Genomic DNA, 27,468 nt, shown 5'->3' with positions numbered 1-27,468 from the left:
GTTAGGGATGACCGGAACCTTGAAACTGACATGACATCTGTTTCACTGTCCTCCACATAGCGAATGCTCACTGATGGTCTAAGAGTAGCGTATTTTACTACATGTTCCTGTAGCTCTTGCCACATAAAATGAAGCTGGTACAAGCACTAATTTAATTAGCTTGAAATATCTTCCAATCCTCAAAAACATTTCTGATCCTTTGTTTCCCTGTAACCTATATACATTAATGTCATTGTTAGCCCTGTATGAATGCTGATCTTCCAAGGGCAGGAATCATACCTGTTCATTATGATACATTTCAACACATAGAGTTCCTGGGATGTTTTTCCCTGGCCATGTTTTTTTTTTTTTTGAGACAGAGTCTCACTATCTCGCCCTCAGTTGAGTGCTGTGATGTCACGGCTCACAGCAACCTCAGACTCTTGGAGTTAAGCAATTCTCTTGCCTCAGCCTCCCAAGTAGCTGGGACCACAGGTGTCTGCCACTACGCCTGGCTATTTTATTTTATTTTTGGTTGCAATTATCATTGTTTCGCTGGTCTGGGCCAGATTCAAACCCACCAGCCTTGGTGTATGCGGCTGGCCCTATAACGACTATGCTATGGGCCCCGAGCCTTCCCTGGCCATTCTGAAAGGATTACAATTTATTTATTCCGATTAAAACCAAATTGTGCTTTTTAGTAATTAGTACTTATTCTATTTCCACTTTCTAGTCATTTCTTGATTTTGTATCTTTCCCTTTCCAAGTGCTTTCTTTCATTTTCTCTGTCCATTTCTGATTGTCAATAGTCTGGGTGTGCTCGGGTTAGGCCAGCATGACCACCTGCCAGGAGCCCTCTGGGCAAACAGATTCCACGTAGCACTCATGAAAAGTCTGGGGTCTGATGAGAAGTGTCCCATCCTGACATAGCAGAATATTCTCAGAATATTACCTGGTATATGGAAGTGCTTTTCAAAGCATGTTCTTATCTACTTAGATTTTCAAAAGAAAAATCAGAAAAAAAAAGGAAGACGGATGTAGCTATTATTATTTTTAGGATACTAGAATTTATCTCATGTGATATGGTGAACCAGCAGTGCAGCTATCAAGAAATCCTAGTCACAGGTTTCTTCCCATAAAAGCAGTGGTAGAAAAGGTCACCTCCCAACACAGGTTGACAATTTCCTGCAAATATTCTTGGTATTCTCAATCTTGGAAGTGGAAGAAGAAAGAGAACTCCAAGCATAGGAATATCTGCCATTGGCCTTGACCACAGAGGAGCAAATCCAGAAGCAGCATAGCTTTTCTGCACAGGGCCAGGCTGCTGTGGATGTGTGACTTCAATCAGGAGCTGGTGTTCTCCTCTCTTACCTTCATAGTGTAGCCATGTATGGATTGATGTGAACGTTCACAGATAACACAAGAGAAGAGTTTTCAGGTGCAAGATAAAGGCACAAATTCCTGAGCTGAAGAAAAATAATTCCACAAACTTCTTCTAACCAACTACTATAAGAAACATTATTAAAATTAATTTTATTCACTAAAGTCAGGATAGAGAAGAAGAAGCAGGAGAGCTAAGTTTTGTTCATTTTTCCAGCTTATACGTGGCTAAAAGCAACACCCTTGGGTCAAAACGTTACTGGTTTGTAATCTTTAGCCCTTGTGGGGCTTCAGGCTTGCAAATATATCCTGAGTATTGAGAACAAATTGTGTAAATGGATTGAATTTAGGTAAGATATGGCTATTTTATAAGTGGTCATTTTATCCTCAGCATCACTTCCTGGACTGATATTCAGATAGATCATAGAATCCAAGAAACAGTCCAGAGACCTAAAGCCAGACTGGTCTAAAAGCCTGAGCGTGGGGTTCTCACATCCTCTCCAGTGGTTTCCACTTGGACTCTTCTCTCCTGATCCCCACACTTCACAGCAGAAATCCAACAGAGATGGGTCCTCTTGCATAATACTTACTATGATGTCTCTACCAGAGACCTCTGTACAGTTATTGTCTGCAGAAGTGAGAGTTTTCCCATAAAGAAGGCAGACACCAAACCTCATGTGTCTTTGGAGTTAGCAACATATTGTTGATTGTCATGCCGTCAAAAGAGTGTGAGGCGAGGAATGGATGTGTTCTGTGATGCCAGCAATTTCTGGGTAACAGGGAGGTTTGACTTTTCCAAATTATTCTCATATCAAATGTGACATCTCTTTCTGTATTATTTTAACATCCACAATGCATTGTGAAATGGTGTTAACAGTAGCCCAAGGATACCAAAGGTGCAAGATTAGAAATCACTTTTAAGCTGCCTTTCTTCCCCTCCCCCCAGTGGGCTGCCATATTAACACTCATTAGAGTGAAGCAGAGCAGATGGGCAAACAGACTGATTAGTTATATATATATTTCTTTTTTTCTTTATGTAGCTTAGATGTTGGCTCTTTCTTTAATAAAAGAAAGGAGGTTTTAGACATTGCCTTGTCTTGATTCCCTTTCTAATCAGAAGAAGAAAGGGAGCGCTTTGCTTATGATCTATTAATAGTGTGGCTACATCATTTTCTTAACTGCTGACTTCCTAGCTCTCACTGTGCCCATTGCAATGAGAATGGACGTCTCTCCAGTGCTCCTTGCCTCCTATGGCATATGCATGGTCTTTCTGGCCTAGGAATTCTTCATGGAGTTTATCACTTTTAATTCATTTCTTAGAAGTGCTTTTCTGGACAAGGAAATTGTATACAATATTTTTGGCTTTTGCATCTTAAAATGAAAAAGTCCATGACTAATTAGCAGAAAGTGAAATTACCCATAATGTTATGTAAATAGAAATATTTTCCTGTAGCTTGTGGCATGGTGTAAGGAGAGGCAAGAGAAACACGCATAGCTACACATTTTTTTTTTTTTTCGTAGAGACAGAGTCTCACTGTACCGCCCTCGGTAGAGTGCCGTGGCGTCACACGGCTCACAGCAACCTCTAACTCTTGGGCTTACGCGATTCTCTTGCCTCAGCCTCCTGAGCAACTGGGACTACAGGCGCCCGCCACAATGCCCGGCTATTTTTTTTTTTTTTTTTTGTTGCAGTTTGGCCGGGGCTGGGTTTGAACCCGCCACCCTCGGCATATGGGGCTGGCGCCCTATTCACTGAGCCACAGGCGCCGCCCAGCTACACATTTTTTAATACTGTTTTTGAACTTCAATTGAGTTTAAAAATTTGTTGATGTATTTTGTCAAAATTGGGGAAACTATCCCATAAAGATGGCATTAAATTAGGTGAGCTTGTGGTATTGTGGATTATACTTTCTGACCACACAGTGTAAGATAACGTAGACATTACAGTCATTTGGGGAGGGTTTTACACAAAGCCACAGGCAGTTGATCAAACCTGATGTTTTTAGAGGGGCCTGAAGATCCTATCCCACAAATCACGATCAAGTAGAATGATTTGGAAGTATTTCTTCTTTTTCTATTGCCTGTAAGATTTGGCATGATCTGTTTTTCAAAATTATCTTTTACTTTTATTTATAAATATTAGTTGTCTATTTTTTGAGACTTAAAAAATAATAAGAAGAAGTAAACTGATGACTTCATACTGAATCTCAGAGTCAGAGCATTCTATAATAGACATACTCTTATTTGACAACATGAATGTTACTTTCTTTGCATCATTATTATTGTTATTGCTTAATATTTCAATGTAGCAATTATCTGATTCCTTTTCTGATTGTATTTATGTTCGTATGTTCTTTACAAGGTTTTTGTTTCTAGTCCTTATCTGAAACATTGTTATTGTTATTGCATTTTAAGCCTTTTTAATTTTGTGAAGGCAAAAAAATGGAAACCTAATACATCCATGTATATGTAAAAATAAAAATAAATCACTTAGATTTAAGAAAATCATCCTCAGTGGTACTTAGTTTTAGAGGATTCCATCAAGCATCAAAGGGATGCTCGGTTCACTTCTCACGCCCTGCTCTCTGACTTGAGAACTAGCATGCTGTTAATAACAAAATGTGCGAATGAGACTCAGATCTGCCGGTGCTGTGGTCTCTGCTAGCTTGTTTGCTCCATCAGGCTTACCTCTCTCACTGCTGTGGTTTCTGAGAGGTGAGTGAATAGAGGTTGTGAGGGTGGGAGGGAAAAGCTGAGCAAAGCTAAAGGAAAAACGGGAAGTCAAAAAAATGCTAGTTTTTCTGTGAGAACAGTTCCAACCGAAGGGAACCTTTGTGAGCAGATGGTTCTAGCAGTCTTTAGGGATACGTTTCTGAAGGTGTGCTCAGTTTGAGGCCTCAATGAGCTTGAGGTTAAGTGGAAGAATTTCCAGTAGTTTCAGTAGAAATGAAACCTTCACATCAATGCAGCTGAGTGGTGTTTTAGTGACTTGTCTTTAGCTGTGGTCAGGTATCAAACCTGACATCTCTTGACACTCCCCTTCCCAAGCTAAGTCAGGTGCCTGTGAGGTGAACTTCCCTGTCATCCTGTATTTAAGCTGCAATAGCTGTACGCATTGTTGCAAAGCTGGTCTTCCTAAAGAATTTCTTCTGTAATTGTTCATTCTCTGTACAGAATTTCTTCTGTAATCATCCTCTCTCTCTATGAGGAGAGAGAAGGAGACCGTAGCTTATCTAATTTACCACTGTATCCCCAGTATTTACCAAACACATGTCTGTCACTTAGTAGTTTAAATAAATATCTGTTGATTAAATGAACGAGTAATTGGACAAGCATTTATGTGCAGAATCCAAAGGACATGGTAAATTTTCCCCAATGATCTAGGATTAACTTCATGAATTGGAGATCTTCTCCCCTGCAGATGACTTCATAATTATCACCTGTAAATGGGTAAATTATTACTATATATTGCTGATGAAGTTGTAAAACTTGAAAACATCACTCTTAAAATTAAATTACTACTATAAAAATACATAATGTGTAGCTGGGTGTCGTGGTAGGCACCTGTAGTTCCAGCTACTTGGGAGGCAAGAGAATTGCTTAAGCCCAACAGTTGAGGTTGCTGTGAGCTGTGATGCTAGGGCACTCTGCCCAGGACAGCTTGAGACTCTGTCTCAAAGAAAAAAAAAATACAAATACATAACGTGGGGCGGGGCACACAGCTCAGTGGGTAGGGCACTGGCCACATGCACCGAGGCTGGCGGGTTCGAAGCCAGCCCGGGTCTGATAAACAACAATGACAACTGCAAGAAAAAAATAGCCAGGCATTGTGGCGGGTGCCTGTAGTCCAAGCTACTTGAGAGGCTGAGGCAAAAGAATCGCTTAAGCCCAGGAGTTGGAGGTTGCTGTGAGGTGTAATGTCACGGCACTCTACCAAGGGCGACAGCTTGAGACTCTGTCTCAAAAAAAAAAAAAAAAAGTAATGTGTACACTTCAAAACCAAAAATATTCATCTATTTATGATTTGGAGAGAACTCATATTGAGCAATAGCACTTTTAAATTGAAGTGATTAAATTGAAACGTCTTGAGTCATCATCTGAATTGGGTGTAATCTCGTCCAATCTGCTTGTTCACCTGCCCCTGTACCTAATGCCTGAATAACAGAGACATCCTTTTAAAAACAGACAAAAATTGTTTTAACATGTTTATTTTTGTTAGCCTGCTGTAATCTATTTAATTTTCATAACATTTCAACTTTTAAAATTCAAATAAAAATTCCTTGATACGAACACAACTGTGAGAGGACACGTTACACAGTGGTTTTCAAGGGGAGCCAGGGGTGATTCACATCAGAGTCTTACAGATACTTCTTGGATACCAGGAGGGGCTGTAAACTTGAAATTGGAAAGGCGAGAACACTCCCAAAGAGGATGGTGTGAGTTGTCTCTTTGTCCTCAGTGTGCATCCATGGCTTTGTTAGAATGGCCCCTGGTGGCACCCGACAGGGAGGCGAGGCTAGGTTTTCCTTTCATTTACGACGCTCGACTGTGTACTGGGAGTGCCAGTCAGGAGCTCCCGCCTGTTACCTGTTGTGCTGGAGACGAGGGACGCAAGGGATGTGATGCCACCCTGTAAATGCCCAACAGCCATAATGGCAGCCTCCTGGTAAGGGAGGAGTTTTTCCTTCTATCCTATCTGTAGAATCAAATCCCTTCTGTTGTTCCTCTTATCTAACATGTATTTCAGGATGTTTCTTCAAAATCTATGAAAGGTCGACAGAATGGATTTCTGTACCCCTCATTTAATATTGCTTACAATGTGCTCAAACTCAGACCCGAAAGCCTGTCTATTTCTCAGGGTGTTTTGTGCTTTATTAAGTTAGAGAAAGGGAGCAAGGCTTTCTCCAGGCCCGTCACAAAGTCCCAACAGTGCAGTCCTGCTCCCTGTCCCGCAGGCAGCAAGCGCGGACACCATGTGCTCTCTCGTCCACTGTCTGCTCGCTTAGCGCTGCCTGCCCCTCACATCTGAATGCTGTTATTGGGCTTTCAGGCAGCTAAGTTTCTACCAAACCTTTAAGCCCCTATGGAACTACTCCCTTTTCATTCCTGGGTCTGCCCAGTCATAGTTTGACCTGCTTTTCTGAATTCTGCATTGTCATAGATTCCTGTGAAAGCTCTGTCATACTACACCATCTTGTGTGTCTTAACAAATGTCACTCTCTCCCCCATTAGGCCCCTGAGCTCTATGCATCAGTGTGAAGAGACTATCAAATAGAAATGCTGTAGCACTTAAGACAATGCTGCTCGATCATAAAGAAGGTGCATGTGTGTGTCCATCTGTCCACAGGCCTAGATTTCACACAGCAGTAAAAAGATAAAAATGTGTTAACGAGGTTACCTAAAGTGTAGGAAGATATAGAAGTATTTACCATTGAAGAAAAAAATGACTGGTTTATAAAACTTTACCAACCAGCCACATACTTCCTGTTACTGATTTAACATAACCAGTGATAGAGAATAGTCTGAGAAATTATATAGACATGACTAATGTTACAGTCATAGTCAATATTTATTCCAATTTGTATTTGCCTGGCTTAATTTCAGATCATTACCTTTGTCACTAAATTCATTTGTCAGATTGATTACACTAATTTGAAAACTTCTCTCTGCTGAGATGTTGTGGTTTAAATTATTAGATTCTTACATCCATATAGGTCCTTATGCTCTTTCGGAGGAGGGCGGCAATCTTGTTGAAAGAGAAAGCTTGCAGCTGCTGTATGGTAGGTAGCCTTGTCCATGAAACTTGAGAAACATGAATTGTCCATAAAGGGTGGGGGCAGTGGGATGTGGGTGCTGATGAAGATGAAAAGAGGGGTGGGCTGGGCGCAGCAGCTCACACCTGTAATCCTAGCACTTTGGGAGGCTGAGGGAGAGATTATTTGAGGCCAGGAGTTTGAGACCAGCCTCAGAAAGAGCAAGAACTTTTCTCTACAAAAAATAGAAAAATTAGCTGGAAAAATTAGTCTCGGCTACTTGGAATGCTGAGGCAGGGGGATTACTTGCATGCCCCAGGAGTTTGAGGTTTCTGTGAGCTGTGATGATGCCACTGCGCTCTAGCCTGGGGGACAGAGTGAGAACCTGTCTCAAAAAAACTTAAAAGAGGCTTGATGCTTCTTTTGCTCTGCTCAGGGGCCCAAGGGGATAAGGGCTGTATTAAAGTGGGATGGTTGAAGACGGAGGCCTAGACAGAAGAGATGTTTCAAAGGCAACATCTACCAGATGGGAGTAAGTCGTCGTCTTAGGGGCTGGAATGGTTGGATACAAATGATGAAAGAATAACAAAGAAATGAGCACACGTTGAGCACAGCAAACTCTGAGGATGTGGGCGGCCTGCTTGGGAGGGGTGGGGGAAGGTGAATTCACTTTAGTCAACCTGAGGATTATCTCCTTTGTGGTTTAGCCATAAATACCACTTAAGCCTTTATGAGAGGTCAACAGAGGTACAAAGGTTATACCAAACTGCTTTGTTTGGTTTTCTTCATGTTCGACTCGTTCCTTTAAACGTTCAGCTAGCTCAGCAGAAAATGCACAAGAAGAAGTTTAAGATCTTGCCCCATCTCCTTCCTTCTGTCACCTCTTGTAAAATAAAATATTGAATTATTTACAACTCCATCCAAAAATGTTGTATAAACTGGCTGTGTTTCAGTCTGAGGAGGAAAGTCACCGTTTTCTGGCAAAATCTGAGAGCTGCCTGCAAGGGGGCCAGGTTCGAAGAGCTTTGCTCAGCCTCCCGGACTGGGTAGGTTTCAAGAATGTACCTTCCTTACTCTGAAGATTTTTGAGATGCCAGAATGTTAGCAAACATGTAAGCACTTTAAGTGTAAGTGTGGCACATGGTAGTGGTTAAGTATTTATTTAAATAAATAAATATGTATTTTCGGTATCTCCTCATAAAGCTTACCCCTCAGCCACGTGTTGTGCAAGGCCATGCCTGCTGATCTTGCTTTCTGAGTGGGGATCAAGCGAGAACAGGCCGCGTTGCATTTGATTCTTCTGCGCTCACCATGACACCTCGGTGATGGGGTGTCACGAATTCTAGCACAGCGCGATCCTGAAGCTCACGGTTTGCTGGGGTTGCCCATTCTGATCTAAGCTTTCTGTTCTTGCAGGTGCACACAGCTTGACTGACTCAGCAGCAAGGTGGATTTCCTTTGTGTTTAAAGAAAAAAAAATGTCCCCGTGTCTGTAGAGATGATTTGCAGTTCAGCCCGGCTGAAGCTGACCGAATGAGACTATGGGCTGTGCCTCCGCCAAGCATGTTGCCACTGTTCAAAATGAAGAGGAAGCCCAGAAAGGGAAAAACTACCAGAATGGAGATGTGTTTGGCGGTGAGTCTTGTCAAACTTTACCCTTGACTTGCTAACTGTAGGCCTTTCACTTTTTAAATTGATAGCTAATATTTCTGTATATGCATGAGGTACACGTGATATTTTTGTTACGTTCACAGTATGTGTAATGATCAAATCAGAGCATTTAGGATCTCCATCTCCTTGAACATTTATCATTTCTATGTGTTGGGAACATTTCAAGAACTTCGCTGTTAGCTATTTTGAAACATACGGTACATTGTTGTTAACTGTAGTTCCCCTGTTCTGCTATCAACATTAGAACTTATTCTTTCTAAGGCTTTCACTTTTGTAGCAGTGAATAATTGTAGGAATTATTGGGTTATACCATTTGGGGCAGAGGGGGGACCAGACCTGATAGAAATCAATGCAGATATTTTACATTGGGTAATTTACATCATAATTCACACATAGGGGGCTTTGAGGAGGATCATGGAGGTTTTCTGCAGGAGCTCGCATTTAAATAAGGCTTTAAAGAACTAGCAGGATTTAAATAGAAGCGTGGGACTGCGGCCACAGGGCGTCCTGGTGGGGGAGAACTGTGAGCCTAAAAACAGAAGTCCAAAATTGGAGTGAGGATTTATAAATGAAGGAGTGAAGTGTTTTTTAGGGTTAATAGTGAATTATACATTTTCAGATTAAAAAATACAAATACCATGAGTATAGTAAGCATCTTTTATTTAACCTCTCTAGGATAATTCTAAATGATAGGATATCAGTGCAGAGACTTCCTGGCCATCTCTGGTCTGCAAATATTATTTTATTTTTGGCCTGCACAAAGAATTTTAAAATAAAAAGCAAGGCAACCTTTAAAAATCAAGATGTTTCACATAAAGCCCCAATATTTTTCAGATAATCTGGTAATACTAGGTCTTCATTCCTTGAGGCTACAGTCAATGGGCAGGGTGGCTATTGCCCCTTCTGCAAGACTGTGGCCTCCAGCACTTCTAGCCCTTCCCTGAGGATGCATCTCAAGTCCAGTTCACGCCCTGACATTATGTGCCTGGCCAGTTACTGTGTAAGTGATTTTGCCTGACCTTGAGTTGATCCCTTAGACCTGTGGTCCCTAACCCACAGACTGGTACTGGTCTGTGGCCTGTTAGCAACCAAACTGCAGGCAGGAGATGAGTTGTGGGCGAGCCAGTGAAGCTTAGTCTATATTTATAGCCATTCCCCATCACTCTCATCGCTACCTGAGCTCTGCCTCCTGTCAGATCAACAGTGGCATTAGATTCTTATCTTAATGTAAGCCCTAACTGTAAACAGTGCATGTGAAAGATCTAGGTTGTGTGTTTTTTATGAGAATCTATAATGCCTGATGATCTGAGGTGGAGATGTACTGTGCTTGAATCATCCCTAAACCTCCCCACCCCCATCCTGTAGAAAAATTGTCTTCCATGAAAACTGGTCCCCAGTGCCAGTTGGGGGCTGCTGCCTTAGATGATTAGGTATTGCTCTGATGAAGTGTGGATATGTGAATAAAATCTTGGTAAGTACAAGGCAGATGAAGCGGTTTTTGCTCAATTACTTTAGCAATAATACCCACTGCTTGACATTTGCATGACACTTTATTTATAAAAACATCTCCTCATCTCCTGCTTGGTAAGGAACCTCATTGAGATAATGTTTACATGTAAATAACTGCAGCTGCAGTTTACATGTAACATGCAGTCACTGTCAAGTAATACCACTGCCTTTAGAGCCTCTCACTTTTAGTCCATTGGAATGGTTGCTTTAGTCCCCTGGTAGGGAATTGGGGATGGCACGAAAGAGCTAATGAATGCTCTGTTAAAAGTAGACGATGGAGGCGGCGTCTGTGGCTCAGTCGGTAAGGCGCCGGCCCCATATACCGAGGGTGGCGGGTTCAAGCCCGGCCCTGGCCAAACTGCAACCAAAAAATAGCTGGGTGTTGTGGCAGGCGCCTGTAGTCCCAGCTACTCGGGAGGCTGAGGCAAGAGAATCACTTGAGCCCAGGAGTTGGAGGTTGCTGTGAGCTGTGTGAGGCCCTGGCACTCTACCCAGGGCCATAAAGTGAGACTCTGTCTCTACCAAAAAAAAAAAAAAAAAAAAAAAGTAGACGATGGAACAGTATGCATGGGAAAGAAGATTTTGTTTTATTTTGTTTTAATGAAGCAATTGTTTCCTGGAACATATTTGCTTCTAGTGCTGACTACCTATAATAGCATTGAGAACCATGGAGAAGGGTAACACCTATGTGAACATCTCCATAAAACTAGAGTCCAGATCATTGAAACCACAGTTTCTGGAATAAGAGCTAATTGGAACTAGAGTCATTACTGTCACCCTCAAATGCTTCACTTCTAAGAGAAAATACTCTAACATCAGGGATTTTTTAAACCAGTGGTTCTCAACCTGTGGGTCACGACCCCTTTGGGCGTTGAACAACCCTTTACAGGGGTTGCTTAAATATATCCTGCATATCAGATATTTACATTACAATTCATAACAGTAGCAAAATTATAGTTATGAAGTAGCAATGAAAATAATTTTATGGTTGGAGGTCACCACAACATGAGGAACTGTATTAAAGGGTCGCGGCATTCAGAAGGTTGAGAACCACTGGTTTAAACTAACTTCTATGTGATATTCTGTGTCATTATCATTTTTATAATAGAGCTACCCATTTATGGAGCCACCACCATATGTCAAACATGGTGAGGCATTTACATTCATTTTCATGTTGAATTTTCACAACAATCCTGTGAAATATTTTACATATTTGGAAGCCAAAGCACAGAGAGACTAACAGTTCCATGATTGCCTGGATGTGAGGTGATGGAATCTGGATCTCTAGGACTCCAGAGTCCACCTTTCTCTCTGGATGTTATTTCCTAATGCTCTGCTGCCTCCCATTGGTCACTTATTTTTTAAAGCAAAAAAGTATTGATTGGTCTGTACTGTGTGGTAAGGCCTTTTGCTAACTGCCATGAGATTACGGAGGTAAATAATCCACAAACCTTGCTGTCTAGGACTTTGTAAGAGGATAAAGAAGTGTTGTGAGGCAGCATAAGCCAAATCCCATAAGAGGAAAAGACATACATCATGATAAGAGTCAGGGATGGGCAGTCTGCTTTAAAAGGCAGAATCAGAGCAGGCTTCTTACAGAGGTGACATCAGAGATGAACCTGGCCCTAAAGGACTGGAAGAATCTAACCTGTTGGATTAGGAGGGCAGGAAAGAAGTGGATGAAGAAAGGAAGTAATGTAAGACATACTCAAGATGATAAATAATCCAATTAAAATGAAATGTAAAATGTAAGTAGAAGAGAATTGGCTGGAAACTAAGTTAGGGTTAAATTGCAGACAACTTTGAACAGCAAATTACAATCTTTATTTTATTTATTTATTTATTTATTTATTTATTTATTTTCTGCTCCCCTTTCCTCTCCAGTAAGGCAACCAGGCCCAGAGATAGCCTCAAGCCTGAGCTGGAGTCAGGAAGATTAATGAGGAGCAGGAATGATGTGCGTGGGGAGTGGAGGGGCATTGGTCCCATTGAAAAAATTCCATTCTTTTTTTTTTTTTTTATTGTTAAATCATAGCTGTGTACATTAGTGCAATCGCCTGTACCCATTCTAAGATGCACCATAGATGTGGCCCCATCCATTACCCTCCCTCCACCAAAGCCTCCCCCCTCCCTTCCCCTTCCTTGGCCCTTTCCCCATAGTCTTGAGCTATAGGTGGGTTATAGTCTTCATGTGAAAGCTATAATTTAGCTTCATAGAAGGGTTGAGTACATTGGATACTTTTTCTTCCATTCCTGAGATACTTTGCTAAGAAGAATATGTTCCAGCTCCATCTATGTAAACATGAAAGAGGTAAAGTCTCCATCTTTCTTTAAGGCTGCATAGTATTCTATGGTATACATGTACCACAATTTGCTAGTCCATTCGTGGGTTGATGGGCACTTGGGCTTCTTCCATGACTTAGCAATTATGAATTGGGCTGCAGTAAACATTCTGGTACAGATGTCTTTGTTATATTGTGACTTTTGGTCTTCTGGGTATAGACCTAGTAAAGGAATTACAGGATTGAATGGCAGGTCTATTTTTAGGTCTGTGCCTCTTTAGGGGACAATTTAAACCATTCACATTAATTGAGAGTATTGATAAGCCTTTTGAGAGACCTGTGGACATTTTTAATCCTTTTGCGACTGTGGAAGTTGGAATTGGATCAAAAATTTTTTGGGTGGGTTTATTTTTGTGGTGGAGAATTACGTTGGTCTTTATGGAGGATAGGTCTAAGAATGTCCTGGAGAGCTGCTTTAGTTATGGCAAATTTCTTCAACATGTGAATGTCGTTGAAGTATTTAATTTCTCCGTCATAAATGAAGCTCAGTTTAGCTGGGTATAGGATCCTGGGTTGAAAGTTATTTTGTTTTAGGAGATTGAAAGTCAATGACCATCCTCTTCTAGCTTGAAAGGTTTCAGCAGAGAGATCTGCAGTTATTCTAATATTCTTCCCCTTTTAGGTAATGGTTTTCTTTCATCTGGCAGCTTTCAGAATTTTCTCCTTCATATTAACTTTAGTGAAATTGATTATGATGTGTCTGGGGGATGTCTTATTTGGGTTGAGTCGTGCTGGAGTTCTGAAACTGTCTGCTATCTGAATTTTGGAATCTCTTGGCATGTCTGGAAAGTTCTCCTTCATAATCTCATGGAGAAGAGACCCTGTGCCTTGTGAAGCCACTTCGTCACTTTTGGGGATCCCTATAAGACAAACATTGGTTTTCTTCGAATTATCCGAGAGCTCTCTGAGAGAGTGGTCTGTTTTTGCTCTCCATTTCTCTTCTTCTTTGAGGGTTTGGGAGCATTCGAAAGCTTTGTCTTCAATGTCAGAAATCCTTTCTTCTGCTTGCTCCATTCTGTTACTGAGGGATTCTACTGTGTTTCTCAGATCTGTGAGGGATGCAACTTCTTGTCTCAATGTGTCGAAATCTTTGGTCATTTGGTCTTTGAATCCGTTGAATTCTTGAGAACTTTTGGAATTCTAATTTGATCTTATTTGCTATCCAGATCCTGAATTCAATTTCTGACATCTCAGCTATTTGTTTGTGCATGGGGTCTTGTGCTGTTTCTGCCCCATTGATCCTTGGGGGAGTTGATCTACTCTGATTATTCATATTGCCAGAGTTTTTCTGTTGATTTCGCCTCATGATTGTTTTTTTTTCACCGTTGCCTCTGGCTGTCCTCAGAGTTGGGGAGGTGTCTCTCCGAGATTAGACCCCAGCGGGATCACTCTATTGTTGCTGGATCTTTGTAGGGAGTGACCCTGTGTAGTTCCTCTGGGGCTGCTCTAGCTAGGGAGTTCTGGTTGTGGAAGCAGCTCCAGTTTGTGACACACCCGGATCCAGCAACAGGGCTGGGGGTGGTGCGCATGGTTCTGGGAGTGCCAGGCGCCCAGTGACTTTGGCACAGAGAGCCCAAGGCTCCAGCAGTCTCTGGCCAGGAGAAGAGCTCTGCGCAGTGGCAGGGAGGGCTCCAAAAGGCACGCAGCTACCAGAGTCCCTGTCCAGATGAACGGGCTAGTGTGGAAGCTGGGAGGACGCAGGAGGGAGGACGCAGGGTTGCGTGGCTCCCGCAGTTCCTGGTCAGGGAAGTGGAGGCCCGGTGGGTATGGGTCACCAGCTGGGGGTAGCTGCACAGCTCTTATGGAGGTCTGGGCGGCGCCAAGCCCAGGAGTTTGAGGTTGCTGTGAGCTGTGATGTTACGGCACTCTACCCAGGGCAACAGCCCAAGGCTCCAGTGTGCCAAAACCGTCTCACTCTGCCCCTAAGGATTAAGGCTGTAAGGCAGCTCAGTCCCCTCCTTTAGGCTGCTCAGTCAGTAGGTTACTTTGACCTGCCTAGTCCTTGCTCTGAGACCCTGAGGGCGGAGCTTGCAGTTCTTTCACAATGGCTTCCTGCGCCCAGCTCAGTGGCTCAGTCTGGGGCCCCAGACAATGCCCAAAGTTCTCCACACTCCTGCTCAAGCTCTCCCCAAGGCAGTTCAACTGAGTGCCAAGTCCAAGAACAGCGAAACAGTTCACAGATAAGACCTTTCCGGTTTGCAGTCTCACTGCTGCTTGTACTTACAGTTGCCGGCGTGATTAGGTCGATCGAACACACGCAAGCACTTGCCAGTTTTCCACTGTTTTTGTCCTCCTCTTGGGGTCCAGAAGTCCCTTGCTGGCTCCCTGTATCCTCAAAGGGATGATTATAGGTAGATCCCACCGGCCAGAGATGCCTGGAGTCTTATCTCCCCACACTCGCCGTTCCCAGTTGCAGGGAAGCTGTTACTCGGCCGCCATCTTTAATCTCTCTCCCAAATTACAATCTTTAGAAAGAGCATCATAGATTGTGAAAGCAAGATTGATACTACTCAATATATTGTATAATCCTTACATTCTGCTTGGCAATGAGACCACCTAGTCATCCATTTCTTAGTTTAGTTACAACTTGTATAGCCAGGAAGAGCTGTTGTTCTAAAGTACCATGTGTATTGTGTAAATGTTAGCATCTGATAAAGGATCCTTGCATGAGTCAACTATTGTTGGGTAGTAGGCACCCTTAAGATCTCCGTGGCATTTAACAGTAAGCATTTCTTTCTTGATCATGAGTCGGTGGGTCAGCTGAGTTGGCACTGCTCTCTCATCTTCCTCCTGGACTAGTGAGCCAGTGGGGACTTACTCTTTTTTTTTTTTTTGCACAAGGACAAAAGTGCAAGCAGTACATGTGATGCCTCGTAAACTTTGACTTAGAGCTGGAACACTATCACTTGCACCTACATTTCAATTCACACAAATATGCCGCAAGTCATGATGCAGAAAAGTGGAGTCCAACCACAGTGCATTCACAGCAAGGGTATGGATGCAGTGAGGGTCAGGAATTAGGGCTAATAACCAGACCACCCCCTGCCTGCCTGGTCATCGTGTGCCTGTGGCTCTATATAGTCTGTGCCATGATGTAGTTTAGTTAAGGCATCCGTTAAATTTTCATCATCCTCTCAATACTCACATCAAAGTTTTATTTACTCCAGCATCCACCATATTGTTAATCTTTTTAACATAAATATTTGCAGGTGGGCTTGTAGTATTGTGTTAAATAAAGCAGGAATACAATGGGGAGAGGGTGTCACCAAACAATGAGATAACTTTTTCTAGCCCTATAGGGTTCTGGAGGTAGAATTGCCAGAATCCAGTGTCAAGACCATACATCATCCTAGATGTTTAAACTCTAGAATGCTTAAATATGGCAAAATAAAGTCCTGTCTGTTTTTTTCCACTTAAATTAGTTTGCCAAGAGAAATTTACAAAATCTCCAGGTGATCACATATGGTTACAGATGGATGGTAGTCTGGCTCACTTTTTAACCATTTGTCACCCATGGTCTCACTGATCTATTACTGCAAAGCAAGTGACCCCAAGTGGAGTGGCCTGAAACAGCGCCAATGTGATTTGTCATGATTCTGTGGGATGGCTGGGGTTCATCTGCTGTTCTCCCCTGGGCTCAGTCACGCAGCTGCATTTAGCTGGGATTTCAGCTGGACTCAACTGTCCAAGGTGGTTTTAGGCCTCTGTCAACGAGGTCTCTCTTTCCAGCTTGGTAGCCAAACTTTTCACATGATAACTGGCTTCCGAGAAAGGAAGTGGACCCTGCCAGGCCTCTTAAGACCTGGGCTTGAATATCCAAGAATGTTACTTTTACCTCCTTCTGTAGATCAAGTCACAAGACCAGCCTAGAGTCCAGGGAGCACAGAATCAGTCTGTCTCTGGAGCATGTGCCTCCAAGGAAGGGGGGAACTGTTGGGAGCCCTCTGTGGAGACTGACACCCATTGAAAGAGGCAACTAGGAATCCATGACAGGGTTGTCTTCCAACCTGGACAATTATACTCTGCTTTCTAAATTATCCCTCTGTTTGTCACTCAATAAAGTAGCCTCATTCATTTTTAAAATGTTTTAAAAATGTTAAAACATGTTATTACCCCATGTAGAAAAGTTGGTAAAGTCTGCAAAGGGTGGTGTATTTGGGAATGGCTGTAAAGGATGTGTCTCTGAGTGTGTGCACAAACACATTCGATCCTTTCCCTAAAGGTGTTAATTTAATTTCATACCTTCTGAAGACTGCCAGGGAGCTTTGATACTCAGTGTGTTTATAGGAACAATCATTTCTGTTTTTCCGAAGCAGTTTGGGCCTCTGTGATGTTTTAGTTATTTAGGAGACTGACCATTCCACATGTGTGACAGAATTTCTGTGAAATGTTCCAGCATCGTGTGTTAAGCACCAAACGGGCATCTTGACTCCTAGATGTCAGAGAACTTAGGAGATCGTTGATGAGGAACTTTATCACTGATATTTATGGGTACATTTTCTTTCACTTTAAATGTTGAAGCACAAAAGGTCTCAGATCTCATGGTCTGCCTTCGATACAGTGACCCTTTCATAAGTCAAATCTATTTCAGAGGGTTCCATCTCCAGTTTGGAATTTTCCTTCCATCAGTGGTAAGGACAGATGTGAATAGTGGTCAGCAGATCTGCTGAGGTCATTCAGAGGACAACTGAGCAGATTGCCAAGACCAGCTTGCAAAAAGTTAAGTGTCCAACAGGTTTGAGTTCTCATAACCAGTTAAGCAAGCTCTAAGGAAAGCCAAGTGCCTATAGGGTTTCTTTCAACAATCATTCACTTAAACTATAAAAGTAAGTGCAGAGAACAGATTCAGGCCTTATTGGGGAAATTAACATGTCAAAACCCAAGATCATGATCTCTTCTGCAGGTTACCAGCAAGGGGACACAGAGCTGGAGTTCTATTGACTTCCCTGTTTGTGCTTTTCCTATTTCCATTATTCCAGTAACAGTAGGCTTTCACTGGCGCCACCTTTGGCTCTTGCAATTAGTTTCCAGACTCTTTCCCTCTCCTAGCCTTTCCTTTCCTCCTCTGCCGTTCTTTAGGTTGCTATGGTCCAACGCCAGAGAAGGGTATTTGGCTTTTTGTTTTTAACTCTCCATTTGTTGCCCCACTATTAGATTGGCATTTTGTCCTCTGTTGGTGTTAAATCTTCTCCAGAACTTTCAGTTTGTGCCTGCCCTAGTTCTTAGCCAATAGAATCCCAAATGCTCAGTTAATGTCCGCAACTGGGAAGATGGCACATGCTCACCTTCGCCGCCTTGTGTCACGTGCTGTCCCTTCATCACCTGCACTGGACAGTGCGCCTGTGACTTCCTCCCACACCCCGGAGCACCCCATCCTATGACACACTCCTGACTTTTAAAATCCTGCTGGTATTTCAAATGTTAACTATTAGAGGAAAGCTTTTTTTTTTTTGTAGAGACAGAGTCTCACTTTATCGCCCTTGGTGAGTGCTGTGGAGTCGCACAGCTCATAGCAACCTCCAACTCCTGGGCTTAGGAGATTCTCTTGCCTCAGCCTCTGGAGCAGCTGGGACTACAGGCGCCCCCCGCAACGCCCGGCTACTTTTTTGTTGCAGTTTGGCCGGGGCCAGGTTCGAACCCGCCACCCTTGGTATATGGGGCCGGCACCCTACCCACTGAGCCACTGGCGCCACTTGAGGAAAGCTTTTCTTCGTTTTTTTTTTTTTGCAGTTTTTGGCTAGGGCTGGGTTTGAACCCACCACTTCAAGCATATGGGCTGGCACCCTACTCCTTGAGCCACAGGTGCCATCTGAGGAAAGCTTTTCTAATTGCGTCAGAAAGTATTTCCTTCCATCCCAGAATACTTTTGATATACTTGTTTATTTGATTTTTTTTATTTTTTTTTGAGACAGAGTCTCACTATCTCGCCCTCAGTAGAGTGCCTTAGCATCACAGCTCACAGCAACCTTAAACTCTTGGGCTTAAGCAATTCTCCTGTTTCAGCCTCCCAAGCAGCTAGGACTATAGGTGCCTGCCACAACATCCGGCTATTTTCTCTTTTGTTGTTGCAGTTGTTTTTAGTTGGCCCAGGCTGGGTTTGAACCCACCACCCTTGGTGTATGCGCTGGTACCATAACCACTGTGCTATGGGTGCCAAGCCAATTTTCTTATATGTCTAATCTTGCTTATGAGCTGAAGGCAGTGGTGACATGGTCTTGAGAGGACACAGGGCTCCCAGAAGGCTGGGGAGCTAAAGGTTGTTCAGGGATCAGGCTGGACACTGACTATACAAGCTCCCCTGTATGACTAAGGTGGCCCTGACTGCTGCTGAGCTTGGTTTAAGGCTTGACCAAGAGGATCTGATGTTTATAAATATCCCTTTAAATGGAGGCACTTAGATTATTACAGTAAATTCTTTTGGAAGGGCAGTGTAAGATGGAGCAGCCCTAAAGCAAACAAAGATCTGGCTGAGAACATGTAACGTATGTGTGTGTGTGTGAGAGAGAGAGAAAGAAAGAAAGAGGGAGAGAGAAAGGAAGAAAAAGAAGAGAGAGAGAGAAGGGGACAGGGAGAGAGAAAGAGAGAGATGGTGTTATGCCAATCTGTTACCTATCTAAAATGCTGTAGAGGCCTATTTCGCAAGGTTATAGTAAAAATTAATTGAGAAAATACATCGTATTTACTCAAATTGAAAGCAGTTGGAGGTAAAATAAGTCATATTTATTCCTCTAGTAATTTTTGATCACATAAAGTGAAAATTGATGAAAGATCCAGTGTTTGCAGGACAATGACAGAGAGAACAATGTTTGTGCTGACCGGTACAGTCGCCGACAGTCACATGTGGGTATTGGGAGTGTGGAATGTGGCTGGTCCTAATCAAGAGTCTCATATTCTACCAACTGAGCGTGCTGAGTGACCTAACTGGGTTGGGCTATAAGTGTAAAATGCACTTCTTAATTTCATATTAAGGAACACATGATATGAAAAAAAGAATGTACGATCCTTTTGTAGTTCATAAGCGACATGATTGGGTTTTCGTGCGCATGCATGAGATGTGCCTCCCACAAATCTTGTTATGATGTCACACATTACCCAGCTGACATGAAAAAAAAATGAAAAGAAGAATGTAAAATAGCTCGTTAATAATTTTATTATTGGTTACATGTTGAAATAATAATATTTTTGATAGATTAAATAACCCCTATTAAGATTAATTTAATGTGGTTACTAGAAATACTCAAAGTGCCTGCAAGGGAGTAGTGGTAGTGTTAGCATTTCCTTCTCTTGGAAATTTCAGTTTTGGAGATTACTTTTTGAAAAAGAGTTAGGCTGAGGCAGCAGCCCTCATTTCTGCTTGCCGCTTCATAGGTGGGAGGTGCATTAAGTGAGCACCAGTGTTATACACTCAGCCGGGAAGTGGCGTGTGTTTTGGGAAAGAGGGACCCTTGGGGACAGTCAGAGGCAGAGATTAGGAGGCAGCTTGGCCACTGAGGAGAAGAGCAGAGCCAACTTGCTCCTTGCACTGTGCTGATTAGTGTGATCTTCAGTGCATGTAATGTCACTTTTTAGCTGGCAGAGAGAAGCTTCTATTTGCTTCTGAAGCTGTTATTTCCCCAAGATGAGAGAGGAAATCTTCTCTGCCCTCCCCCCTTTTTCTTTTTAGTGAGTCATGGAGGACACAGTCAAGAACCTCTGAGGGCAGAAGTGTTTGATGGATTTGTGATAAAGCCAAATCACAGTCATAACGGCTGAAAAATTTAAGTCAAGATAAGTGAGGGACATGGCCCTGGTTGCCTTTCCAGACTCCATGATATGTTGAGCTGGGTCTCAGAAAGGCCTTAACAAAAAGAAAAAAAAGAAAGAAAAGAAAGGCCTTAACAGCTACAAATGCACATGAGGCTTGTAAAATCAGAGAAGTCGGTCTGCCTGAGCCAAGTGTTTTAACTGCACAATTCCAAAGGGAAAGCACTTGACCCAGAGTCTGACTTGGAGAAGGTGCTCCAAAAAGTGTTGTTTCCTTCTTTGAGGTGTTTCCTGTCCTGTTCTAATAGGAGCTTAGTTTGGCAGGAGAGATAGGACAGGCCTGCACGTGATCGTGGAATGGAGGGGTTGTGAGTTCTGCCTTACCAGCCACAGTTTGATTGTGGCTGTACCACCGCTTGTGTTGCCTTTGATGGATGACTTAGTCCTATTTGTTTCCACATCTGATATGGAGGCAGTAATCAAGCACTTGGGGTTGTGTGGAGGAACCACCATGCACAGCTATGGAGAGCACAGAGGCAGGGCGGGCCCAGTGAGCGCTCCAGCGCTGGGCGTAAGTAAGAGGTGGTCTGGGGTAGACTCAGCCAACCCAGCACTGCTGCCCCCTCGCCTCCCCACAAAATGCCACCTTGATGCCGAGTTCGATCTAGCTGAGGTAAAGCCAATAAAATTTCTACTTAGTTTCCTATGACAAAAAGTTAAGAAATGCTAGAGCATATACTTTCTAATTTAAAAAGAAAAAATCCAAGTGCTACTTTTTCTCTCCTTGCCAACTGGTATCCTGAGCCTGTTCTTTTAATGTTAGATCCAGAGATAAGTAGAAAAAGGAGCATTTGTCCCTTGCAGCTGCCAGGCAGCCTGATGCAAGACCAAGGAGCCTCTGAGTCCTCAGGGACCACTGACAGGCCCTCAGAGTCCTGTCAGCTTCCTAGCAGTGGCTCTCATGCCCCTCCACATGCCCAATTCTGTCTCAGCTGCGTGGAGCCCTTCCTCAGGCAGAAAGTAAGGCTGAACGGCCCTGGAGAGGGTGGTGGAGAAGCTGCTGGGCACTTCCTGGTCCTCCAGCACCATCAGGGAAAGGTGGACAGGACTGGAGCTGCAGGCAAGGCTTGCTGGAGCTGGAGGAAGCTCTCCACGTGGCTCACAGGGGTAGTGGGAGGTTTCTTTACCTACAGCTCTTCTCCTTGGAGTTATTTTCTCCTGAGTGGCATCACAGAAGTAGGTATTCCAAACAATGGCCTCTTCCTGGGATCCTGGCTGTTGTGACAGGACCTGCTTTGCCATGAGCACCCTCCCGGCAGTCTCCCATGGCAGCGCCCACCTGGCCTGTGGGCCTCAGGCAGGCCCTCAGCTCTTGTGCAGAGACCCGCGCAGGCCTGGCCTTTGGCACCTGGACCCTCACGTGGGGCTGGTTCTTTTGCCCCTGAACTGTTAACATGGCATCAAAAACACGACTGTTTGACTTGTACTTTACAGTGAAAAGCATTTTTTCATGTGTCATTTTTATTAATGTCATTATTATCCCCACCTGATAGAAGAAGTAACTGAAGCTAAGAACCATGAGGGTTCGTGTAAGTGAAGAAGTGAGACCGTGGCTAGAACCTGCCTCTTGACAAAGGAGATTCCTCCTTCAGAAACAAGAAATACATCTTTGCCGTCAAGTCCAAACCAACCATTGCTCAGGAGTCTCGGGGAATTAATTGTCAAGTGGCTGCTTGAGCTCAGCCCTAGCTTTTAAAGAGGATGTCTGGAGTCTCCTGTGGTAATTAAGGCTGTTTCCAGTGGATCTGAAATGTAATGTCATGGTAGGCACACAGGCCACAATGCTGGCAACTTGGCTTCAAATTCTAGCTTAGCAACTCAATCACACACAGTCTTGGCAAATTGCTGAGTCTCTTTTTGCCTCATTTTCCCTATCTTTACAGTGTGATGAATGCTGGTGCTTGCCTGCCTTCATAGGGCTGGGTGAGTCTCACATGTATTGCTGTATATAAAGCCTTCCAGTAGCACCTGCTGTAAGTACCTACAACCTCTAAATGAGTGTGGTCATCATCACGGCAGAGCCTAAAGACACACAGACCTCGGACTCAAGCAGTTTATTTCTGAAGACAGTTGACTGGCCCCTTCCAATTACACTGGAAGTGAAATACTTAATCAGTTTATTGTAGATGTGTAGTTCTCCAATAAAAGCTTACCAGTTATCCACACAGTATTTATCTGTTTATTTTGGATTTTAAGGTATCTGTGTTCCTGTTGTTTGTTCTTCCTGTTTTGACCTAAACCAGCTTCTGTTCTATGTAAGACGTGAGCGTGTGTGAGTGTATGTCTTTAAATCTAAAGATCAAAGGACATGATTTAGGAGTGGTGAATATAATACTATGCCTTATTTCTTTCAAAAGTGTGGTTTTAAAAAAATAGAGGATAACAGCATCTTTTTAATTTATCAAACACAAATCTGTACATCCGTGTGTGTGTTTAGTATAACCCTTGGGTTTGTCGCAGAGTGCTGGTGTTTGTAGAAGTGAGGCCATCTCTTTGTGAAGTGCCACAGGATGGAGAGGGGAAGCAGTGGGCACTGAGACCCATATAGTGGGCATCTATAACCAACTGAGACAAAAAGATGCACAGATTATAACTTTTCAACACATATTTTATTCTTTCATATGTATATCATAATACTAGGGGATACGTGTTTTGTTTACATACTTTGTTTTTGTACAGAGTGTGCCCTTCACCCAGATAGTATGCCCTGTACCCAGTAGGTGTGAATTTACTCATCCCCCAGCTTGATTTTCATTGAGGTTTACTTCCCTATGTAGACTTAAGTGCTGATCCATTACTTCCAATTTGGTATTTAGTACATGTGCAACACATTTGATTCTTTAAAAATATTCTTTCTTTCTTTTTCTTTTTTTGAGACAGAGCCTCAAGCTGTCACCCTGGGTAGAGTGCTGTGGCATCACAGCTCACAGCACCTTCCAACTCCTGGGCTCAAGTGATTCTCCTGCCTCCGCCTCCCAAGTAGCTGGGATTACAGGTGCCCGCCACAACACCCAGCTACTTTTTGGTTGCAGCCGTCATTGTTGTTTGGTGGGCCCGGGCTGGATTTGAACCTGCCAGCTCAGGTGTATGTGGTTGGTGCCTTAGCCGCTTGAGCCAGAGGCGCCAAGCCTAAAAATATTCTGTTATTCGTCCGTGTATTATTAAAAATGGAACTCCCCAATTCATTTCTTCATACTAGAATTTTTTTGGATGAATCTCAAAATTTAGCTGTAAAATAAGAAACCATAAAAGTACTATCAATGGCTGGGTGTTGTGGCTCACGCCTATAATCCTAACACTTTGGGAGGCTGAGGTGGGTGGATTAGTTGAGCAACAGCGAGACCCCGTCTCTACTAAAAATAGAAAAGCTGATTTAACAATAAAAATAAATTAATTAATTAAAAAAAAAAATAGAAAAGCTGAGGCAAGAGGATCACTTGAGCCTGAGTTGTAGTTGCTGCGAGCTATGGTACCATTGGCACTCTACCCAGGGTGACAGCTTGAGAATCTGTCTCAGAAAAAAAAAGTACTATTAAAAAACATACAGGTGAGTGTTTTTGTAATCTTAGGTTGTAAAATGTCTTTATAATGCTACGAAATCTAATGCCATGAAAAAAAAAGATTGATAAATTTTACTGAATTGAAATCTAAAATCTTACATGTTAAAAAAACGACCACCATAAACTAAGTTAAAAGGTGAATGTTGGACTGAGAATAATATTTGCAACACATAAGCTTAATATGACTAATATTAAGATTCTTCAAAATATTTAAGGAAATAACTAGCACTCCAATTAAAAAATGGACAGAATTCAAGTTGGCCAGACCATTCAAAAGAGAAAAAAAACAAAAGGCCAGTAAACACACAGAAAGAAATTGTCCTTCTCAGTAATAACACAAACCACACGCAGACACAATAAAAAACAACCAAAGAAAAACAAAGCAAAGCAAAACATTTTTCACCCCTCAAATTAGGGAGGAACAGGCATTGTCTCATGTTGTAACAGGGTTGTCGCAGCAGAGCAATTTTTCAGGGATACAGAATGGTAAAATATATCAAAAATTTAAATGAGCATGCCCTTTGCCCCAGCAGACACTTCTAGGAATCTATCATGAGATAATTGGACAAGTGTGCAAACCTGTATGTTCAAGAGTCTCTCTCACTGATGAAATATAGGTGGAATAGAACCATTAAAAATTAAGGCACTCGGGCAGTGCCTGTGGCTCAGTGAGTAGGGCGCCGGTCCCAATGCCGAGGATGGCGGGTTCGGGCCCAGCTCCGGTCAAACTGCAACCAAAAAATAGCCGGGCATTGTGGCAGGCACCTGTAGTCCCAGCTGCTCAGGAGGCTGAGGCAAGAGAATCACGTAAGCCCAAGAGTTAGAGGTTGCTGTGAGTCCTGTGATGTCATGGCACTCTACTGAAGGTGGTAAAGTGAGAATCTGTCTCTACCAAAAAAAAAAAAAAATTAAGGCACTCTATATTATCCATATGAAAAGAGATTTGCAACAGGTTATTACTAAGTGAAAAAGGTAAAGGGATTTTATACAGTATATCTTGTTTGCAAATTTTATTAAAACATGTAAAATTCTGTGTGAGTGCCTTAAAGAAAGGTTTGGAAGGCTGGTCTCTATGGCAATCTCTCTACTATAGAGAGATATTCAGGTGATTCTTAATTCCTTCTTTGTATTTTTCTGTGTGACTCAAACCTTTATGATTAACATTACAAACTCAATACAACTATTTATTTTGATAAGTATGATTTCAATGTTTCTACCTTCTAAAGACCTTCAGCTGTGTTTTAGAGCACTGGTCAAATCAACCCCAGAAGAGAAAGCTCTGCCACTGGAAATAGCCCCAGGGCAGCAGGGATCTGACTGGCAGGCATGTTTGCCCAGGTAGATAGAGTCTGATCACTGGTGCTTGTTGGTTTCACATCGGCCTGTGAGGCACTCAACCACGTTGCGTGACTTAGGTACTGTGCTGGGGACTGAGGCTGTCAGGATGGGTTAACCCTGGAGCCAGCCTTCAAGGAGCTGATAAAGGCGCAGCAGATAGGCATCTTCACAGAAAACGCTAGACCCCAGGGTGCTAATGCAGAAGGGGCTCTCATCCCAGGGTGGGGGGAAACTTGTAACAAGGCTGATGAAGATCTCTGCTGAGTCTTAAAAGATGAGCGACAGACCAAGGAACTGAGGTATGGCAGAAGTGATAGGCTAAGAGACGTTGAGAACAGAGGCTCAGAGGTACGCTGTGTGGAGGGTATGTGGAGCGGAGACTGGGAAGCTTTGCCAAACCACTGGGGAAGGAACTGTAGAAAATCTCACGTTAGGGCAGGAGACTTACATATTTGGAAATTTTACAGTGTAATTTTTTTCAAGACAGTAAAAAGTGTTTGAATCATGTTAGGAATGAAAGTTGGCTGAATATTTAGGAAACACTGGACAGATCATCTAGAAGATTTGATACTAATTCCTTAAGCTAGCTAAGCGGTCAAGGCTGTCCTTAGATTCAGTTATTATGGACCTTGAGTAATAGTGTCGGAATGCAGCCATAGGTGTATGTTGAGACTGTATCATCATTAAAGCGTGGTAGAGTCAGCAGAGACAGGGTACGATGGAGTAAAGTGTCTGTCCTATGTGGGGTCATTACGTGAACTGTCATTGATTATTGCACATTGGTGGTGTCTCCAAAGTAGCTCTTATATGTTTCCTGTGCTTCAGCTGTCACATGCAGATATCTAGAGATCTTCACATGTCTCAAAATGCGAAATAGAGACCATGGCGATAGTGACCACCTTGAAAGGCAAGTAGGCTCCTGTTGCTGCACGTAAGCCCTAAGTCTTTGCCACAGATTTTAGAAGGGAGGATTGGGACACAGTGAGAGGCAGCCATGGCACTTCTACCCCATGGGACAGAGCAGGAATAGGTTCTGCTATCACCCACCCGTCCTTCCCTGGGCATTCTTCACCCGTAAACTATCTCTAATTGTGGGTAGCTTGTGATCATAAATTGGTGTCACCGTTTAATTGTGTTTCTGATAATAGTACTCTAAACAGTGAGAAAAATGGTTCCATCTAATTAAGTACCTGGTAGGTAAGAATCCTCAGTCAAGGGTTGTTGATTAGGCCACTTCCAAGGTTTGAACAGCTCCTTTGACTTGAGTACTTATGAACAGGTGCTGTGTGCTTGCAGGGGGTGGATACAAAAGAAACAACATCATGTGGCCTGCCCTCAGAGAGTTTACCCTGTTTCAGAAGAGATAACATTTACGTACAGGAACCCATTCAGCAAGAAATCAAGATGGGAAAATATAACGTGGTGCTACACTGGGTGTTGACACAAAATGGTCGTGAGTGCAGTGGTGCTGTGGTCTGAATGTTTGTGTTTCCCCAGAATTCCTAAGTTAAAACCTGATTCCCAGTGTGATGGTGTTAGGAGAGGGCACCCCTGGGAGGTGATTAGGTCATGAGGGCTCCACCCTGGTGAATGAGATTAGTGCCCCATAAAACAGACCTCAGGGAAACTGCCTTTCCCTTCTGTATGAGAACATTGCAAGATGGTACCTATGAGAAAGTAGGCCCTTACCAGACACTGACGCATTGATTTTGGACTTTCCACCCTCCAGAACTACGAGAAATAGATTTTTGTTGTTTCTAAGCCACTTGGTATATGGTATTTTGTTAGAGCAGTCTAATGGGCTGAGTCATATGGGCAATGGAAAAAAATTAATGTAGGCCTGCTTTAGGGGTAGGGAGAAGAGTAAAATGAGATGATAAAATAGAGACTTGCTTAGAGAAAATCTAGTCACGATTCAGTAAGTCTTCATTATGATGATTGACTGTGAGCTTCTTGGAGATAATGTATATCATTTAATTACACATCACCAATCACAGTGCCCAACATAAAAATAAATTATTAGTGAACTGATATTAACAGTGATGATAGTTTTTATTTACTAGGTGCCATTATGCCTGTATGTAATTGAGGGAGTGGAGGCTATGAGATGTTTGCCTAAGTTTATAGAAGTAC

General features: G+C 42.8%; 1 protein-coding gene and 1 non-coding gene across 3 annotated transcripts in view; both read left to right on the top strand.

Annotated features, from left to right (window-relative positions):
• Positions 1-27,468, top strand: part of C10H1orf21 (chromosome 10 C1orf21 homolog) — a 246,360-nt gene that overhangs the window by 77,981 nt on the left and 140,911 nt on the right. For both annotated transcript variants that reach the window (XM_053606787.1, XM_053606788.1), the window contains exon 2: positions 8,529-8,747. In XM_053606787.1, the coding sequence (XP_053462762.1) occupies positions 8,654-8,747 (94 nt within the window). In that variant the 5' untranslated portion in view covers positions 8,529-8,653. The remainder of the gene's footprint in view (positions 1-8,528; positions 8,748-27,468) is intronic.
• Positions 19,634-19,736, top strand: LOC128598032 (small nucleolar RNA U13). The gene has a single exon (XR_008383547.1). It is a non-coding gene; the product is annotated as a small nucleolar RNA U13 (small nucleolar RNA).

Source organism: Nycticebus coucang, chromosome 10 (genome assembly GCF_027406575.1).
Source record: "Nycticebus coucang isolate mNycCou1 chromosome 10, mNycCou1.pri, whole genome shotgun sequence".
In the NCBI taxonomy this organism is placed as follows: domain Eukaryota; kingdom Metazoa; phylum Chordata; class Mammalia; order Primates; family Lorisidae; genus Nycticebus; species Nycticebus coucang.
Note: the sequence above shows the minus strand (reverse complement) of the source record. Positions and strands in the feature narration are given on the sequence as shown.